Consider the following 17,335-nt stretch of genomic DNA (forward strand, 5'->3'; position numbering starts at 1 on the left):
AAGAGGAAGTATTTCTTCACACAACCCATAGTTAAACGGTGGAACTCCCTGCCCCAGGATGCGCTGATGGCTGCCAACTTGGACGGCTTGAAGAGGGGAGTGGACATGTTCATGGAGGAGGGGTATTCATGGCTATTAGTTAAAACAGATACTAGTTGTGATGTGTACCTATTCTCTCCAGGATCAGAGGAGCATGCCCATTATATTAGGTGCTGTGGAACACAGGCAGGACGGTGCTGCTGCCGTCATCTTCTTTGGGGGCTTCCTAGAAGCACCTAGTTGGCCCCTGTGTGAACAGACTGCTGGACTTGATGGGTCTGGATCTGATCCAGCAGGGCTTTTCTTATGATCTTATGACTCAAATTTGGCTGTAAACAGCACAGCCTGTAGAAGACAGCTAACTAATTCATGAAGCAGCTCATTAGCGGCACTTAATACCTGAAAAGGTCCAAAGTCCGTTTTTGTGGGTCCAAAGGTCTTCCCCTAGTGCCCGTCGTTGCTTGTATATCCATTTAACAGGCCAGAAGCAGAGCTCATTCGTAAGCTGGGTTCCCTGCCATTGGTCTCAGGAGAGAAACGACTGTGCTCGGTTTGTCACAGACCTGAAACGCAAACCGCCTTAGTTGGTTTCCACTCAAGGGAGACTCAAACCGGCTTACAATCGCCTTCCCTTCCCCTCCTCGCAACAGACACCCTGTGAGGTGGGTAGGGCTGAGAGAGTGTGACTTGCCCAAGGTCACCCAGCTGGCTTCATGTGTAGGAGTGGGGAAACATATCCAGTTCACCAGATGAGCCTTCGCCGCTCATGTGGAGGAGTGGGGAATCAAACCCGGTTCTCCAGATCAGAGTCCACTGCTCCAAACCACCATTCTTAACCACCACACCACGCTGGTTTTATTTATTTACTTCATTTATACCCCACCCTTTCTGCCCAATAGGGATGCAAAGTGGCTGACATCGTTCGCCTCTCCTCTATTTTATCCTCTTAACAACCCTGCAAGGTAGGCCAGGCCAAGGAAGAGCAAAAACTGGCCCTGTGGGCTTTGTGAGTTTGTTGCATTGTCTATCAGATGTCTCACTCTACTGACTGCATTGACTTACAGGTACAGATCCCACTTAGCCGCAGAAGCTTGCTGGGTGACCTCCAGGGGAACTGATCTAGTTGTAATCCCGGGAGATCTCCAGGCCCTGCCTGGAGATTTGCAACCCTAGCAATCTGCTTTGAGCATCAGTGAGAAAGGTGGACTTATGAACACACATGAAGTTGCCTTATACTGAATCAGAGCATCGGTCCATCCAGGTCAGTATTGTCTACTCAGGCTGGCAGCGGCTCTCCAGGGTCTCAGGCTTTCCCATCCCCTACTGCCTGGTCCTTTTCACCTAGAGATGCTGGGGCTCTAACCTCTGACCTTCTACATGCAAAAGAGAGTCTCTTCTTCTGAGCCAAGGCCTGCCTATCTCCAGGATCAGAGGAGCAGGCCTATTATATTAGGTGCCTTGGAACACAGGCAGGAGAATGCTGCTGCAGTCGTCTTGTTTGTGGGCTTCCTAGAGGCACCTGGTTGGCTATTGTGTGAACAGACTGCTGGACTTGACGGGCCTGGGTCTGATCCAGCAGGGCTTTTCTCATGTTCTTATGTAAAAACCCAGCCACAATACAAAATATGCATGCAATTATTGCATTTTTTTTATTATTAGGGTTGCCAGGTCCCTCTTCGCCACCGGTGGGAGGTTTGTGGGGCGGAGCCTGAGGAGGGCGGGGTTTGGGGAGGGACTTCAATGCCATAGAGTCCAATTGGCACTTTCTCCAGGTGAACTGATCTCTTATCAGCTGGAGATCAGTTGTAATAGCAGATCTGCAGCTGGTACCTGGAGGTTGGCAACCCCTAATGCAACAGAGGCGTGAAGCTTTATTTGCTCATGTAGTTTTCCGTGCACAAAGAAACGAGCCTAGCAGTGCGATCCCCAAGAGATTTACTCCAACCTGAGGCCGTGCATTGCAACGGGTTTAAACTGGAGCGAACTCTGCACAGGATCGCTTTGCAAGCCGTTCAAAAAGGGACTCGCCGAACCGCCTTCCGCCCCCGCGCCTGCGCACTCCCGACTTCGTCCCTCCGGAATGTCTCGCCGCCCACCTCGCGCATGCTCCCTGCCGGGCTGCGGCGAAAAGAGAGAGGGGGGGGAAGGGGCGTGGCCCGCCGAGGCGCGGCCTCACCCGGCTCCCACCAATCGGGCGCCGAGCCGATTGGGAAGGGGGCGTGGTTTTCCTCTGCCCCCGCCAATCGGGAGCCGAGCCGATTGGGAAGGGGGCGTGATTTCCCTCTGCTCCCACCAATCGGGAGCCGAGCCGGCCTGAGGAGGGGAACCAGGAGGCCGCGCGGCCTTTCCTCGCCTCGCCGCCCGCCTCGCCTCGCTCCGTCCGCCGCCGGGAAAGAGCCGCCGCCTCCGCCGCCATGGCCGCCCCGCGGTGGGCGCCTCAGGTGAGGGCCGGGGCCCAGGGCAAGGAGGGCGGCGGCTTCGGAGGGCCGGGGCCCAAATCTCGCGAGACTTCCGCCCTGACCCCGCGCGTGACCTTGGGCTGCCCCCTCCCCCACCCGCCCCGACCCCCCTCTTTGCCCTTGAAGGGGAGCTTCGCCTCTCCCCCTCCCCCCCATCACGTTTTCATCCCGTTCTGCTGCCCCCGCTTTTTTTGGTTCACAACAGCCCTGCGAGGTAGGCCAAGCCAGGCCGACAGGCTGCCCGCTGGACTTCCTGTTTCCGGTCCGAGTCCCATTGAGCCAAGGTGGGGTAGTGGTTAAGAGAGGTGGACTCTAATCTGGTTTGGTTTCTCCACTGCTCCACATGAAGCCAGCCGGGTGACCTTGGGCTAGTCACACTCTCTCAGCCCCACCTACTTCACAGGGTGTCTGTTGTGGGGAGGGGAAGGGAAGGTGATTGTAAGCCAATTTGATTCTTCCTTAAGTGGTAGAGAAAGTCGGCATGTAAAAACCAACTTCCCATCTTCTCTTTTATCTTCACAGCAACCCTGTGAGGTAGGCTGGGTTGAGAGCTTGCCCGTGGGATTTTATGCTCTTGATCCAAGGTGTGCTTGCCCGCAGTTCTCCCTTTCTCTCTTTTGCCTTCTCAACAACCCTGTGAGGTGGGCCAGGCGGCTGCTGGGCTCAGACCTAGCTCTTCTACTTGCAGACCAGAATGGCTGCTCTCCGAAATTATCTGACGGATTGGGTTCCTGTACAGTCCAGCTTTGCCGGTGGCCATCCCAGTGCCTTCAAAATGCCCACAGATGTTAGAGGGGCTGTGGCTCAGTGGCAGAGCCTCTGCTTGGCATGCAGAAGGTCTGAGTAGACAGTACTGACTTTGATGGACCCAGGGTCTGATTCGGTATAAGGCAACTTAAAGGGCTCATGTATTATAGGCTTTGGCTCAGTGGCAGAGCCTCTTCTTGGCATGCAGAAGGTCCCAGGTTCAATCCCCGGCAACTCCAGTTAAAAGGACCAGGCAATGGGTGAAGTGAAAGACCCCTGCCTGAGACCCTGGAGAGCCGCTGCCAGTCTGAGTAGGCAATACTGACCATGATGGACTAAGGGTCTGATTCAGTATAAGGCAGCTTCATGTGTTCCTATGACTAGGTCGGAGAGCACCACCGTTGGTGTATGCCCCATAAATCGATTTCTCCCTGGCCTGCACAACTTGTCCATGATGGGTATGAAGGCACCATTAAGAGAACAAAATGGTCGCTTGCTGGATCAGACCCAAAGTCCATTGGAGATAGAGTTCTGGTTCCCACACTGGCGTTGAGAAGCCCAAAAACCGCCCGATAGCAGGATGTTCACAATGTACATTCTGATGTTGTACATCTTCGGTTTATGGTAGCTGGCTGTATGCTGCCTCTGAATACGGAGGTTATTTTAGCATCACAGCTGATAGCTGTCTTCTGTGATTTTGCTTAATATTTCGAAGCCATCTGCGAGGGGAGAGCCCGGTGGGGTCAGATCTGTGCCTTGGTTCACCTTCTCATCTGCATTCCATTGTAGTCATTAACAGTAAAGTTTCACAGGCTCCTCGCCAGCGGCTCACTTTCTAGACAGCTTCACACCTCTAACCAACCAATTTAAGACAATTTTATTTATTTATTGGCTCCTGTAAGGTTAACAGCCAGGACGGCTTTTCATGTACAAGTGTATTCTCTCTCTCTCTCTGTTCCCTGCCGTGTGTTCACACAAACAGGAGATGTTCATCGTAACACGTTCACACCCTTCACCAGGGCTGCTTTTTGCTGGTGTGATCGACAGAAGAAACATGTTACTGAAAACTCCTGTGCAATTCACACCGCCCCACATCCATTCACACAATGTGGCTCTCTGTTTGGGAGTCCCTGCCGAGGAGAGAGGAAATAAGCCCTAAGCATTTGCCTGTCGTAACTTGTCGAAAGCTTTTCAGTAAACATCAGTAGAGATAATTCGCAGTGGGTAGCCGTGTTAGTCTGTTTGTAGTAGTCAAAAAGGGCAAGAGTCCAGTAGCACCTTAAAGACTAACAAAAATATTTTCTGGTAGGGTATGAGCTTTCGTGAGCCACAGCTCACTGTATCTGTATCTGAAGAAGTGAGCTGTGGCTCACGAAAGCTCATACCCTACCAGAAAATATTTTTGTTAGTCTTTAAGGTGCTACTGGACTCTTGCCCTTTTTGACTACATCAGTAGAGAGCGAGTGACGAGTATATCCTAGGCTAAGGGCAAGAAACCAAAGCCTTGGAAACATTCTGAGGAAGGGCGAAGAGAAAGAAAGTGTTCGCTTTTCAGGGAATCCTGCACTCAGTGCAGAAAGCCAGGAATGCAGGTTGCAGGATCCCTCCTACATGGGGACCCTACGCTGAAGAAGAAGAAGAGTAGGTTTTTATACCCCAAATTTCTCTACCTTTTTAGGAGAATTAAAGCGGCTTACAAGCCCCACAACAGACACCTTGCGAGGTAGGTGGGGCTGAGACTGGCTCGAGGTCACCCAGCAGGCTTCATGTGGCAGAGTGGGGAAACTGGCCCGGTTCACCAGATTAGAGTCCGCCGCTCCCATGGAAGAGTGGGGAATCGAACACAGTTCTCCAGATTAGAGTCTGCCGCTCTCAACCACTACAACCACGCTGGCTCTCTTGTTGCTCTCTCTAGAGCAACAGGAGGCAGATCAGGCTTTGGGGGTCGGATGTTTTGAAATGGGTTTCATAGCTGTTGTGATTATTACGTTCTTTGCAAGAACAAGGGCCACATGTGACATCAAACATAGAAGTTTGCAGTGCCCATTCTTTAGTCCCAGGGCTGCCTTTTCACTGCCCATTAGGGAGAACAGCTGAACGCTCGGGTTATGTCCGGTCAGGGAAGCACGCTCCCACTCGGCTTTCCAAGATTAGACGCTAGATGGCCCTCTGCCCTCCTCTCTTAATGATCTGGCCTTTTCAAGCTTTGGTAAAGCGGCAGAGCAAAGACCAGAGTCTCTCAGTCTGAATTTGCTTTTAGCCAAACTTCCATGACACACTGATTTCAGCGTCTAGCTTGCTTTAGGAAGTGCTTTACGTTTCCCCCCCTGAGCCATGGAAGTGGAATTGTAAAGAGATAGTTGCCTGCGGTGTACACGGAGCGTTACTTCTGTGGCACCAAAGTCTTTGTTCAGACTGGTTTTGCCGGCTTATTCTGTACTCCACAGCCTGTCTTCAGAAATGTATTTCACGATACTGCAAACAGATCTCCGTGCATTTTGGTGTTGTTGTTGCAGGTCCCTTTGGGATTCACACGTTCCTCTCCCCTACCCTCCACTGCCCAGAGTCCTTCTGGAATTGCATAATTTCCTAGTCCTTCGAAAAATGGAGGAAACGTGCTTTATTTATTTATATCTATATCTATCTATCTATATTGTAAGAGTGAAATTGATTAGACAGGAAGGGGGCCCGCAGTCTGATCTAGTCAGTTTTGGCTGACACCTTTGAAAAGGGGGCAAGGTTGTGATTGGAAACTGACAAAGCAGAATGGAGAATCTCTCCTCTCCTGTTATGCTTTATTTTTTCTGGAGTGAAATTGATTAGACAGGAAGTGGCTGGCAGCCTGATGTAGTCAGTTTCTGTTTGACACCCTTGAAAAAGAGGCAGGGTTGGAAATTGACTAAGAACAGAATGGAGAATCTCTCTTCTTTTATGCTTGTACCATCATCAAGCTACCCAAAGGGCTAATCAGAGGGTGGTTAGTGAAAGGCTTGGCTTACCTGTGATCCTGGGACACTTTACCTTGTTAGTAGGAATGTGCAGGAGGCAGGAGTTACAAGTTAGCTGAACCTAAGAAGTGAATTGAGAGGAATCCCAGTTAGTAAACGAAGGCAATGTGCGGTTAAAGCTTCCTGCAGCATGTTATCTGTCACGGAAGCTAAGGTCCCAGTTCTGCAGTTTTCCTTGTTGGAAGACAAGCTTACATTCCCTTTTCGATGAGACTCAGCGGCGTTGTAGAGTTTTCCAGTGGGGACGACGTTAGAGTAGTGTAGAAGGTAAAAGCTAATATAGGACCTCCCCCCACCCCCCCCACCCCCCCACCCCAATTTTGGAATGAGTGAGAAGCTTTTTAAGACAAGGTTTTACTCAGAATGTGTAGTATGGAGATCTCCCGATAATGCTGCTAGTCTTGTTACAGCTATGTGAGACTGTTTCTGAACAAATAACACACACGCCATTATTTGGTACAAAATTGGTGTTTCTCTTTTATTCCTTAGTATCTCTCAAATGGCAATAACTAAGATATGTGCTAAGATAGTATAAGGCTGAACCAGCTTGCAGCATGATCTCTCTTTAGTATTAGGTATTTACAATTTTGTTCGCATTTGTACATTTGAATTTCATAAACATGCCAAATAGTATGGTTCTGTGCGCTCGGTCATAAATAATGAATTTTCTGCATCGTTGAAACGGTGAGATAATTTTAGCCTAGATAAGAAACCAATGAGGGCATGGGGAAGGGGCTGTGGCTCAGTGGTAGAGCATCTGCTTGGCATGCAGAAAGTCCCAGGTTCAATCCCCGGCAACTCCAGTTAAAGGGAATAGGCAGGTAGGTGATGCCAAAGACCCCTGCCTGAGACCCTGGAGAGCCGCTGCCAGTCTGAGTAGACAATACTGACTGTGATGGACCGAGGGTCTGATCCAGTATAAGGCAGCTTCATGTGTTCATGTAATTGCATACGGTTCCATTTTTCTGAAGATTTTTGTTTTAAAAGTTCCCTCCCCCAAAGTCTTCACAATTTCTGGAAATTGTACATCTCTGAGTACCTATCTACATAGTAGAGGTGTTGGCCTTCAAGCCCAGTTGCTTATATAGGAGCATGTGATAGTGCAAGAAAAAAACAAACTTGAAAAATAGCTAGATCATGGAACGATACCCTTTTTGCCAGTTGCCAGGAGACTTTCCAAGCGCATCGGAAAGAACTGGTAAGCATCTGGGAGATGTGGGTGGTGCTGATCTCAAATGTAATGTCAAGGCAAAATGTAGTACGCAGTAACTCAGGGTAACCAAGTTTTTAGTAATTATGTTCGTGTCGGGTTACTAGACTGGTGGATTCTTATGTTGGCTCTTATTTGTCTAAAATGCTGGTATTTTCTCTCCTCCTGTTACGTTTTCACAGGTCTTTCGTTTACTAGGGGGTTTCAAATTCCAAAAACAGGTGACCAGGCGTTTTAGTAGCACTGTGAGTACACTAGTTATTTTTCTTTTCAAGAAGCTTCTCAAGGTGTTGAATAAAACACGCCCTAAGCGATTCTTGGGTCAGTTACCTTAATCTGAAAATCCTCTTACTTTACTTAACACATGCTTCAAAACCGATAAATTGCCAGATTAAACGTTTGTTTGCGGTTTCTCATTGTGGGGTGGGGATCCTCTTGAATTATGTTAAAAGCACCCCAAATATTTTTTAAGTTAGTCTTAGAAAGCTAATGCACTGAAGATTTGCGTACGTAATTAAGTATCTTCTGCTGTACAGTTTAAATTTGATTTGGGGGCTTGAAAATTAGTAGAGGAGAAAATTATTGAGAACCTTCTAATCTTCTGCATCATTCTTTTGGAATACTTCCTATCAGCAAATAGCAGCATGTTGAATCTCTTGCTATATAGGCACGTATGCCTCTGCTTCTTAGATTGAATCTTTTTTTCTTCTTTTTTTTAAGAACTACACATCAGCAGTCATGTTGATGCCTAAGCATGTTGTACATGCTGGGTTTTGCATAGCTGGCATCTCCTGGCGGTCTGCTTTCCCCCCACAAGCTGTGTAGTGTTGCAGTCTGATCTGTAACTCTACATGTTTCCTTTTATGCTTCTTTGTCTTACTTAAGTCCTGCTTCAGATATTTGCTTGGTTGCATGTGTGTGAAATACGGGCCGAAGCAGGGTCCCGGAGAAGACTTTGGGACATCCCAGGGTTTTCCATAGATCGGGCTGTTCCACACAATGTGATTAATAATTAAGCTCTGTCAAGTTGCGACCGATTTATGGTAAACCCTCATGGGGTTTTCAAGGCAAGAGACGAGCAGAGGGTTTTTGCCCTTGCTCTTCCTCTGCATAGCAACTTTGGATTTCTGGTGGTCTCCCATCCAAGTATCGACCATGGGTGACCTTGGGCTAGTCACAGCCTTCTTAGAGCTCTCTCAGCCCCACCTGCCTGACATGGTGTCTGTTGTGGGGAGGGGAAGGGAAGATGATTGTAAGCCGGTTTGATTCTCCCTTAAGTGGCAGAGAAAGTCGGCATATAAAAACTAACTCTTCTTCTTCTTCAATTAAAAACACATAAAGAACACCAGAAGGGCTGCCAACTACCGCTATTGGGGGTAAGCCAGATCCTACGTCTTGTATCTTTGAAGGGATGCCATTTCTTAGGCACCTCCCCAATTCAGTATGAGTGTTTATTCGGTTTCGGGGCACAATTGTTAAATCACGACAAAGTAACTTGTGGCACCCTGCAAGCGACGAATAATTTGCAGAGTTCTGTCAAACACAGCTTCAATCATAATATCTGGTGGTGGTTGTGTGCTTTTGTTTCTTTAACCTAGACACAGACAGTAACTTTGATTCCAGGGGATGGCATTGGACCGGAGATTTCTGCTGCCGTCGTGGAGATTTTCGAAGCCGCCGCTGTAAGCCGCTCTCTTATTAATCGTTTTGCACCTGTTATTTCCAGCGCTGCTGAGATTTGTTCGTTTAGAGGGGTAGGCTTGAAAGTACAGTTAGGTCTTTTGGAGGAGAATCGCTAGGTTTGAGTACATAATACCTGACAAAGGGAACTTTGACTCTCAGAAGCTTACACCCCCCAAAAAAAATCTTGTTGGTCTCGAAGGGGCTAGTAGGCTTGAATCTAACTAACAAGCCAGCCAGTAAATTCCTCAATGTGCCTGTGATGGCAATTCAGATCAAAGCTTTGGCGTATTCCTGCCGGCTGATCGCAGTTGCTCCTCCTAGCCTACGGCTTGTGTGCAAAAGTTCCCATCACATCCTGAAAACCTCTGCCTCAGGGCCTGTTTTAAGGAGGGGAGGTGGAATCCCCAGGGGCCCCAAACTCTGGATGACAATCTCTTTGGCGACGCTTTGCCTGTTCCCCTCTGAAACCACCTCTGAAGTTAACGCAAAGCTGTTGCATTTTTAGGCTCCTGTTCAGTTTGAAGAGAGGAGCGTGACCGCGATTCAAGGGCCTGGAGGGAAATGGATGATCCCTCAAGATGCCAAAGATTCCATGGACAAAAATAAAATGGGGCTGAAAGGTATTCCAGAGTTCATAGAATCATAGAGTTAGAAGGGACCACCAGGGTCAGCTAGTCCAACCTCCTGCACAATGCAGGAAATTCACAACTACCTCCCCCCCCTGCACCCCCAGTGACCCCTACTCCATGCCCAGAAGATGGCCAAGGTGTCTTCCCTCTCATCATCTGCCTAAGGTCACAGAGTTGGTGCAATAAAATGTTGGTATGGGTGAGGCTAGAGAGTCCCGTGGCGCAGAGTGGTAAGCTGCAGTACTGCAGTCAAAAGCTCTGCTCACGTCCTGAGTTCGATCCCAATGGAAGTCGGTTTCAGGTCGCCGGCTCAAGGTTGACTCCGCCTTCCATCCTTCCCAGGTTGGTAAAATGAGCACCCAGCTTGCTGGGGGTAAAGTGTAGATGACTGGGGAAGGCTATGACAAACCACCCCGTAAACATAGTATGCCTAGTAAACGTCAGGATGTGACCCCATGGGTCAGGAATGACCCAGTGTCTGCAAAGGGGACTACCTTTACCCTATAGGTGAGGCTGAGAAAGGAGGACAAGTCACCCAGTGAGCTTCAGGACTGAACCAGGATTTGAACCCAGATCGCCCCATTCCTCAGACTTTGGCTGAATTGGGGTGGGAAGAGCTAAAGCATTAAATAAGAATTGAGAGTAAAGAATGTCCTGCCTGGATTGCGAACTATTTCCCCATCTCTGTGCTCTTAACTGATGCTTTTCCATCTTGCTCGTCTGCTTCAGGCCCTCTGAAAACTCCCATCGCCGCCGGCCACCCGTCGATGAACCTGCTGCTCCGCAAAACGTTCGACCTTTACGCCAACGTCCGTCCCTGTGTGTCGATAGAAGGCTACAAAACCCCCTACACGGACGTCGACATAGTTACAATACGGGAAAACACGGAAGGCGAATACAGCGGCATTGAGCACATAGTGCGTGGAAACAGATCCTTGCTGGGTTATGCTGGGTTTTATTTCCTTAGGACGGGGGCGGGGGGGGGCAGTCCCCAGCGTGGTACCCGTGGGACCTGTGACTGTCTTTAGAAAGTGGATGGGGCTCCTGCCCAGAAGGGTTTCTGACTGCCATTGGAGATCTGAGAGGCAGCGTGGTGTAGTGGTTAAGAGCAGTGTTTTGGGGTGGTGAACTCAGAGGCACGGGTTCAAATTAGCACTCTCCCGTGGAAAATCACTGAGTGACAACTAACCATTCTCCACCTCTCTGCCAGCGTGGTGTAGTGGTTAAGAGCGGTGGTTTGGAGCAGTGGATTCTGATCTGGAGAACTGGGTTTGATTCCTCACTCCTCCACATGAGCGGCAGAGGCTAAACTGGTGAACTGGATTTGTTTCCCCACTCCTCCACATGAAGCCAGCTGGGTGACTTTGGGCTAGTCACAGCTCTCTCAGAGCTCTCTCAGCCCCACCGACCTCACAGGGTGTCTGTTGTGGGGAGGGGAAGGTGATTGTAAGCCAGTTTGATTCTCCCTTAAGTGGTAGAGAAAGTCGGTAGATAAAAACCAACTCTTTTTCTTCTTCTGTGTGTCTTTAGATTGTCGAGGGTGTGGTACAGAGTATCAAGCTCATCACAGAACAAGCCAGCAAGCGTATTGCAGAGTTTGCTTTTGAGTATGCCAGAAGCAACCATAGAAGCAAAGTTACTGCCGTGCACAAAGCAAACATTATGTAAGTGGTCATTACCAAGTGCCCCAAGTTCTTAAATGCTAGAAATGCTTTGTGTTAACGGAGGAGCACCTGCCCTTGTCAGCCACGCGGTTGCCAGAACCGAGTGTACGTAGCTGACCAGGCTTGACTTTGTCTCTTTGCATCCTGTTTCCAAAGGAAGCAAAACACAGAATTTTCATATCAACCGGCTAAGAAAGCGTGTTGTGTTTGTTATGGAAATTTTCTGTTGGAGTTAAAAAAAAGAAAACTCCAAATTTCCGTGTCACCAAAACATTTTCAACCTGCTTAAAATAAACATATTTTGCGTTGGCTGGAGTTGAATTCTTGAAGCCGCTATGAAAGTAATCCTTCGAGAAACGTTAACTTTTATTTTGTGTTAATATAAATTATTTTGGTAATCCTGTATAGTGCAATTAAACTAGGCAGCTGTGCCTAAAATTTAAGTGAAAATTAACTCTTGTCTGATGTTTTATTTTTATTTATTTATTTCTTCTGCCAAATCACTAAGGTTTAAGATGGGATCAAGTAGAGAGAGAGAGAGAGACTAGGCTTGGCTTACATGCAAACTTTTGAAAAGTAAAGGCTAGGAAAACAAGTTGGCATCTCCCAGAAGACAACTTTGAGAGCCTGTCAGTGCTTTCTAAAGGGGCGAACCACAGTCCCGGTCTCTCATTCGATAGCTCTTGGCCGAGAGAAATCCACTCGTCATAACGGGTTACCTTCTGGGATCTGTTGGGGCCCCTGACAAGCTCCCTTGACTGACCAGGTGCTTCTTGTTTGTCAATTTGCAGGCGGATGTCTGATGGCCTGTTCTTGCAGAAGTGCCGGGAAGCGGCGGAAAGCTGTAAAGATATTAAGTTTAACGAGATGTATCTCGACACGGTGTGTCTCAATGTGAGTAGAACGAATTCGCGATAAGGTGTGCAAAAGAGCTACTATTTCCGGGGCGCTTGTAATACCAGCCTGTCTCTCCTTTCCCCCCGTTAGATGGTGCAGGATCCAAGTCAGTTTGACGTCCTTGTTATGCCAAACTTATATGGTGACATTCTTAGGTAAGAAGATGCAAGCTAGTTAGAAACTTACGGGTTTTTTAAAAGCATACTCAAGCCTGCTACTGCCCTTGTTTGTTCCTTCTTCTCTCCTCCCTCCATGCAGCTTTCGGGGTTTGCCCCATAAAGGGGCTGGGTACTGTTGACGTGTGCTCGGGCCCTCTCCTTCTAAACACTCTTGCATTCTCTTGTCGTTGATAAAACTTCGTAGGGTACCCAAAAGGTTGGGTGACATAACATTCAGTTAAACAAAGAAATCTATTTATTACAAAGCGCTCATGCGTATATTAAGAACAAGCTCTTACGGCAATAAATAAACGGTTGATAATCTAAAACCACGTTTTGGGTACCCAACTTTGTGGTTAGGCTGGGTCATTTTCCTTCTGTTTTGTCCAATTGATAAAACTTTGGCCTGTTTTCCATCCAGCCCAGCATGTTGATTTAGCAGGCTGATTTTTAATATGCCCTGCTGGCTTGCCTTCACATAAGATAATTCAACCTTATTGCCTCTCTTCCTCTCTCCACCCTCCCCTGGCAGTGATTTGTGTGCAGGATTGATCGGGGGTCTCGGAGTAACGCCAAGCGGGAACATCGGTGCTAACGGAGTTGCCATCTTTGAATCGGTAAGAACCTCTTCTACGGAAATGAAACTCTGGAACTAGGTTTTCGCTGGAGTTTTGGGGTGTGACTCACCACACTTCGCTGCAGAAACTCTTCAGTCTCCAGAGTTTAATTTCCTTTTTTTTAAAAGCGGTTGGTATAAAAAAAAATAGCATCTTCAAAATGTGCCTTTTAAGTCAGACATTTCTGTTTTCAAAAGAAACTCAGATTAGCAGTCCCGTTACTTTCAGGTGGAAATGTTCGCGGTTTGTGCTATGGTGGATTGGTAGCCAGTGTAATTACTGTAATATCGGGCTTACATGCTCCCGATACTGATAAACTGATGATATGTGTTTCCCTGTATGAGTTTTAAAAAAATCTCTTTTGATTGCTGATGCAAAACGCTTCTTCATCAGAGCTCCTTGCCTTCATAGGTTCACGGAACTGCTCCAGACATCGCAGGGAAGGACTTGGCAAACCCGACGGCCCTGCTCTTGAGCGGGGTGATGATGCTGCGTCACATGGGCCTGATTGAACACGCCCGGAGGATAGAGGCCGCTTGCTTCGATACAATCAGGGATGGAAAGGTACCCTCGGTCGCTGTCCACCTTCTGCTCTTCCTAGAGTACGCTCGGTTTTCCCTAGGCTTTCCTTACATACTGTTCCTTGCGGGCAGTTCACAAAGTTGTATTTTCCCCTGGGTACTTACGGTATGCTCAACTGCAGAGAGGTCTCGCGTTGACTTTGAAGGCTAACCGATCTATTGCGGCAGGAGATTTTGCTGTGGCAAAGCGGGCTGTAGTCCACAACAATAAATTTGTGGGTTTTTAACGGTGCCATGGCCCTGACTTGGACGGCTCAGGTTGGAAGAAGAAGACTTGGTTTTTATATGCTGACTTCCTCTACCACTTAAGCGTTTGTAATCACTAGATTAGCCTCCACCGCTCATGTGGAGGAGTGGGGGAATCAAACCCGGTTCTTCAAATCAGACTCCACGGCTCCAAACCATCGCTCTTAACCACTACACCATGCTGGCTAGCCCAACCTCATCAGATCTCAGAAGCTAAGCAGGGCCGGCCCTGGTCAGTACTTGGATGGGAGACCACCAAGGAAGTCCAGGGTCACTGAGGCAGGTAGTGGTATACCACCTCTGTTCCTCTGCCCTGGTCTGCATGACCCAGGCTGGCCCAATTTCGGAAGCTAAGCAGATTAAGATGGGAGACCACCAAAAATGTCCAGTGTGCTGCACATAGGCAGCATGGTATAGTGGTTAAGAGCGGTGGGCTCTAATCTGGAGGACCAGATGTGATTCCCCACTCTACATGAAGCCCACTGGGTGGCCTTGGGCTAGTCGCGGCTCTCTCCGAACTCTCTCAGCCCCACCTACCTCGCAGGGTGTCTGTTGTGGGGAGAGGAAGGGAAGGCGATTGTAAGCCGGTTTGATTCTCCTTAAAAGGTAGAGAAAGTCGGCATATAAAAACCAACTCTTCTTTTTCTTCTTCAGTGGCAAACCACTTCTGAATGTCTCTTGCGGTGTAAACTCTACGGGGTCGGCATGAGTCGGCTACGACTTGACAGTGCTTTCCACCCCTCCTTTCTGCTGTGCCATGTCGGACTGATAGCGGGCTACCCCTCTGGGAACTGCCCCCATGGATAGCTTCTAATAGAAAGAGGCTTCTTGTCTGGAAAAGACCTCGTGCACAGCCATGAGAGGAGACTGCCAATTTGTGACATGCAGAACTCGCCCGGTGTCCATCCCCAACAGCCCAGTTGCTGAAATTAATTTTTTCCTCCCCTCAATTCCAGGTCTTGACCAAAGATTTGGGAGGCAACGCCAAGTGCTCGGAAATCACAGCGGAGATCTGCCGAAGAGTGAAGGACATGGAATAATCGCAAACACTCCCACCCTAAGTACTGCGTCAGTTTCACGCACTCCTGGCAGAACTTCTCACTCAAATGCATTAGCTGTATGCAATTTATATACATTTGGTTTGCCTTTCTCTCGGAGAAAGCAGACTTCTTTTTTTTCTGAGACTCTTTGTTAAATCAGCTCAGCCCAAATGGATGTGATTATTCTCGTGCCTGCTTTTGCCAGACGGCTTTCTAAGTGCTTTTCATCCGTTTATTTATGTGTCAAACATCCTTCCCACACACCCTCCTTTTTTTTCTTTTTTGGAGAAACAAATTCCTTTAGGGTACTGGAGGAAATGGTCAGCCATCTTCCCGTTTTGAAATCTTCCTGCTTTCCAGAAAGCCCTCGGTCTCTCCATATATGAGAACGTGCAACTTTAAAGTGGATTTGGTTGGTTTATTTCCCTCTGTGGTTCGTATGGAACACAGTAGCCTTTTAAAAATAGCACAAGTACTTATATATATTTTCTAAAGCAAAAATACTTGAATTAAAATTTAGAGAGGGCAGTGTAAACTTTGTGTGTGCTATCAGCACCCAAGGCTTGCCCTCCAAAAGCATGAATAGATTTCCAGCTATGTAAACCCCGAATTTTCGAAGGCTGTCTATAAAATCCCGGGTATCTTAACCAATGCGGTAACTCCACATCCCTTTCTCCCCCACAAATGGCTGATTTCTTGATCTGGCACTCTCCAATGAGAATGAGTTATGTAAACTGATTTTGCCTGCTATAGATTGAAAGGTGGGTTGGGGGGGGGCTTTTCTAGACTAATATCAGATACATCATCCGCTATTCCTGAATGTGAAGGCCTTCCGATTATACTCACTTTCTATATTATTCAGTTTACACTTCCGCTGCTCTGTAGCGAATGATTTTTTCAAAACAACCCACATGGAAAGTGAATGGGATGACCTAGTCAGCCCAGGGGAGGATGAGGCAGGGGGACTTTCAAGCTAGTGTGGCCGGAAACCATCCCATGTCACCTTTTCTGCCCTGAATAACATCTCGCCGAACAAAATAGACTGGGGGATGTATCCCACCCCTTCAAATGGCAGCTAGTTAAGTTGAACAGGGCTAGGGGAGCAGACAGACTCATAGCGCGGTCCTGTCCGAGGAGGGAACCCCTATCCGAGGAGGAAACTGTTGCTTTCGCACCTCCACGCATCTCCCGTCGTGCCCAGTCCCAGCCTGAGAGAGAGAAATAGGATGCAGGACTCTTTTTTCTTCTGGGGGGCTATGCCTGAACGGTGTCAAAAGTCCTAAACTTCTCTCTGTCACGGGCTGCAAGGCGGGGCCACGTTTGACGCCCACCCCTTCGAATCACTCCAGGGCCAGTTTCTCCAGCGCGTGTGGGACACTCCCATCCTCTCTCCAAGATCTTGTCCGCTTCTCAGACTACGAATCCAAGCCGTGCAGAGTTCTGCCTCGCCACACGGATTCCCCACTCGGTGTCTGCACAACCAGAATTGGTATGGGGACAGTAAGGGTTTGGGGACGTGTGGTCCTTTTTGTTGTTGTTGTTCTGCTTCTGCGCTTAGAAGTACTTGGTGGCTTCTGTTCTCGTGCGCCAATGTGGGCTGGCTTGAAAGAAAGAACTCTTGCTTCATCCGTGTTTTATTTACTGCTGCTGCTTCCGTCTCTTTAGATTGTACTAAGTGACCTGGGGTGGGGGTGGGGGGTTACCATTGCGCACAAAGTGGAGAAAACAAAATAAAGACCTCCCAAAGACGCGCAACTTGTCTGTCTTGGTTGCGAGAGAAGGTTAGTCTTGAAGCGTTCTGAGCGATCCCCAAGTCCAGAGGCGTTGGGCGACCCTGGCGTCTTTCCAAGCGTGTGTTCTGCAGCGACGTGGTTTCCAAACGGGCTGCCACAATACTCAATGCCTGCCCCCCACTCCGAGCCAGTAATGTTGAAGCACTTTGAAGACCAGACTTATTCTGGTCTTCAAGCGGTAATCTACTTACGGGGCAACTTGAGATGGGTGGAAGTTATTAACACTGTTTACTAGAGAGGAGGCTTGAAATCTAACCAGCGAGACAGCTATATGGGGCCAGAGGAACCTAGGTACACTTCCTGAAGACGGGTGTGGACTCCTGTGAAGGAGTACAGGATCTTGGCCATCTTCTGGGTATGGCGTAAGGGGTCACTGGGGGTGTGGGGGGGAGGTAGTTGTAAATTTCCTGCATTGTGCAGGGGGTTGGACTAGATGACCCTGGCGGTCCCTTCCAACTCTATGTTTCTATGATTAATGTATTCCTTTCTCAGGCTCTTCCTTTACTCTAGAATCTATAGATACATGTGGAACGTCTCACCTGCCCTTCTTCCAAGGAGCTTAGG

The 17,335-nt window shown here is 48.4% G+C and overlaps 1 protein-coding gene across 1 annotated transcript; it reads left to right on the plus strand.

The window, feature by feature from the left end:
- Nucleotides 1–2,438: 2,438 nt before the first annotated feature.
- On the plus strand, nucleotides 2,439–14,994 carry IDH3A (isocitrate dehydrogenase (NAD(+)) 3 catalytic subunit alpha). Its single transcript, XM_056865848.1, has 11 exons — nucleotides 2,439–2,480; nucleotides 7,646–7,708; nucleotides 9,062–9,145; nucleotides 9,652–9,766; nucleotides 10,505–10,692; nucleotides 11,306–11,439; nucleotides 12,231–12,333; nucleotides 12,427–12,491; nucleotides 13,027–13,111; nucleotides 13,523–13,675; nucleotides 14,895–14,994. The coding sequence occupies exons 1-11, from the start codon at nucleotides 2,454–2,456 to the stop codon at nucleotides 14,976–14,978; spliced, it is 1,101 nt and encodes a 366-aa protein (XP_056721826.1). The 5' UTR covers nucleotides 2,439–2,453; the 3' UTR covers nucleotides 14,979–14,994.
- The last annotated feature ends 2,341 nt before the right edge of the window (nucleotides 14,995–17,335 follow it).

This window comes from Euleptes europaea, chromosome 20 (genome assembly GCF_029931775.1).
Source record: "Euleptes europaea isolate rEulEur1 chromosome 20, rEulEur1.hap1, whole genome shotgun sequence".
Taxonomy (NCBI): domain Eukaryota; kingdom Metazoa; phylum Chordata; class Lepidosauria; order Squamata; family Sphaerodactylidae; genus Euleptes; species Euleptes europaea.

What these genes read in the sequence shown, in the direction of transcription:
- IDH3A (XM_056865848.1), top strand. Translation starts at nt 2,454, where the DNA reads ATGGCCGCCCCGCGGTGGGCGCCTCAG. An exon ending in TCGACACGGTGTGTCTCAAT is followed by an intron (nt 12,334 to 12,426) that starts GTGAGTAGAACG and finishes TCCCCCCGTTAG; the next exon opens with ATGGTGCAGGATCCAAGTCA. An exon ending in GAGTTGCCATCTTTGAATCG is followed by an intron (nt 13,112 to 13,522) that starts GTAAGAACCTCT and finishes TTGCCTTCATAG; the next exon opens with GTTCACGGAACTGCTCCAGA.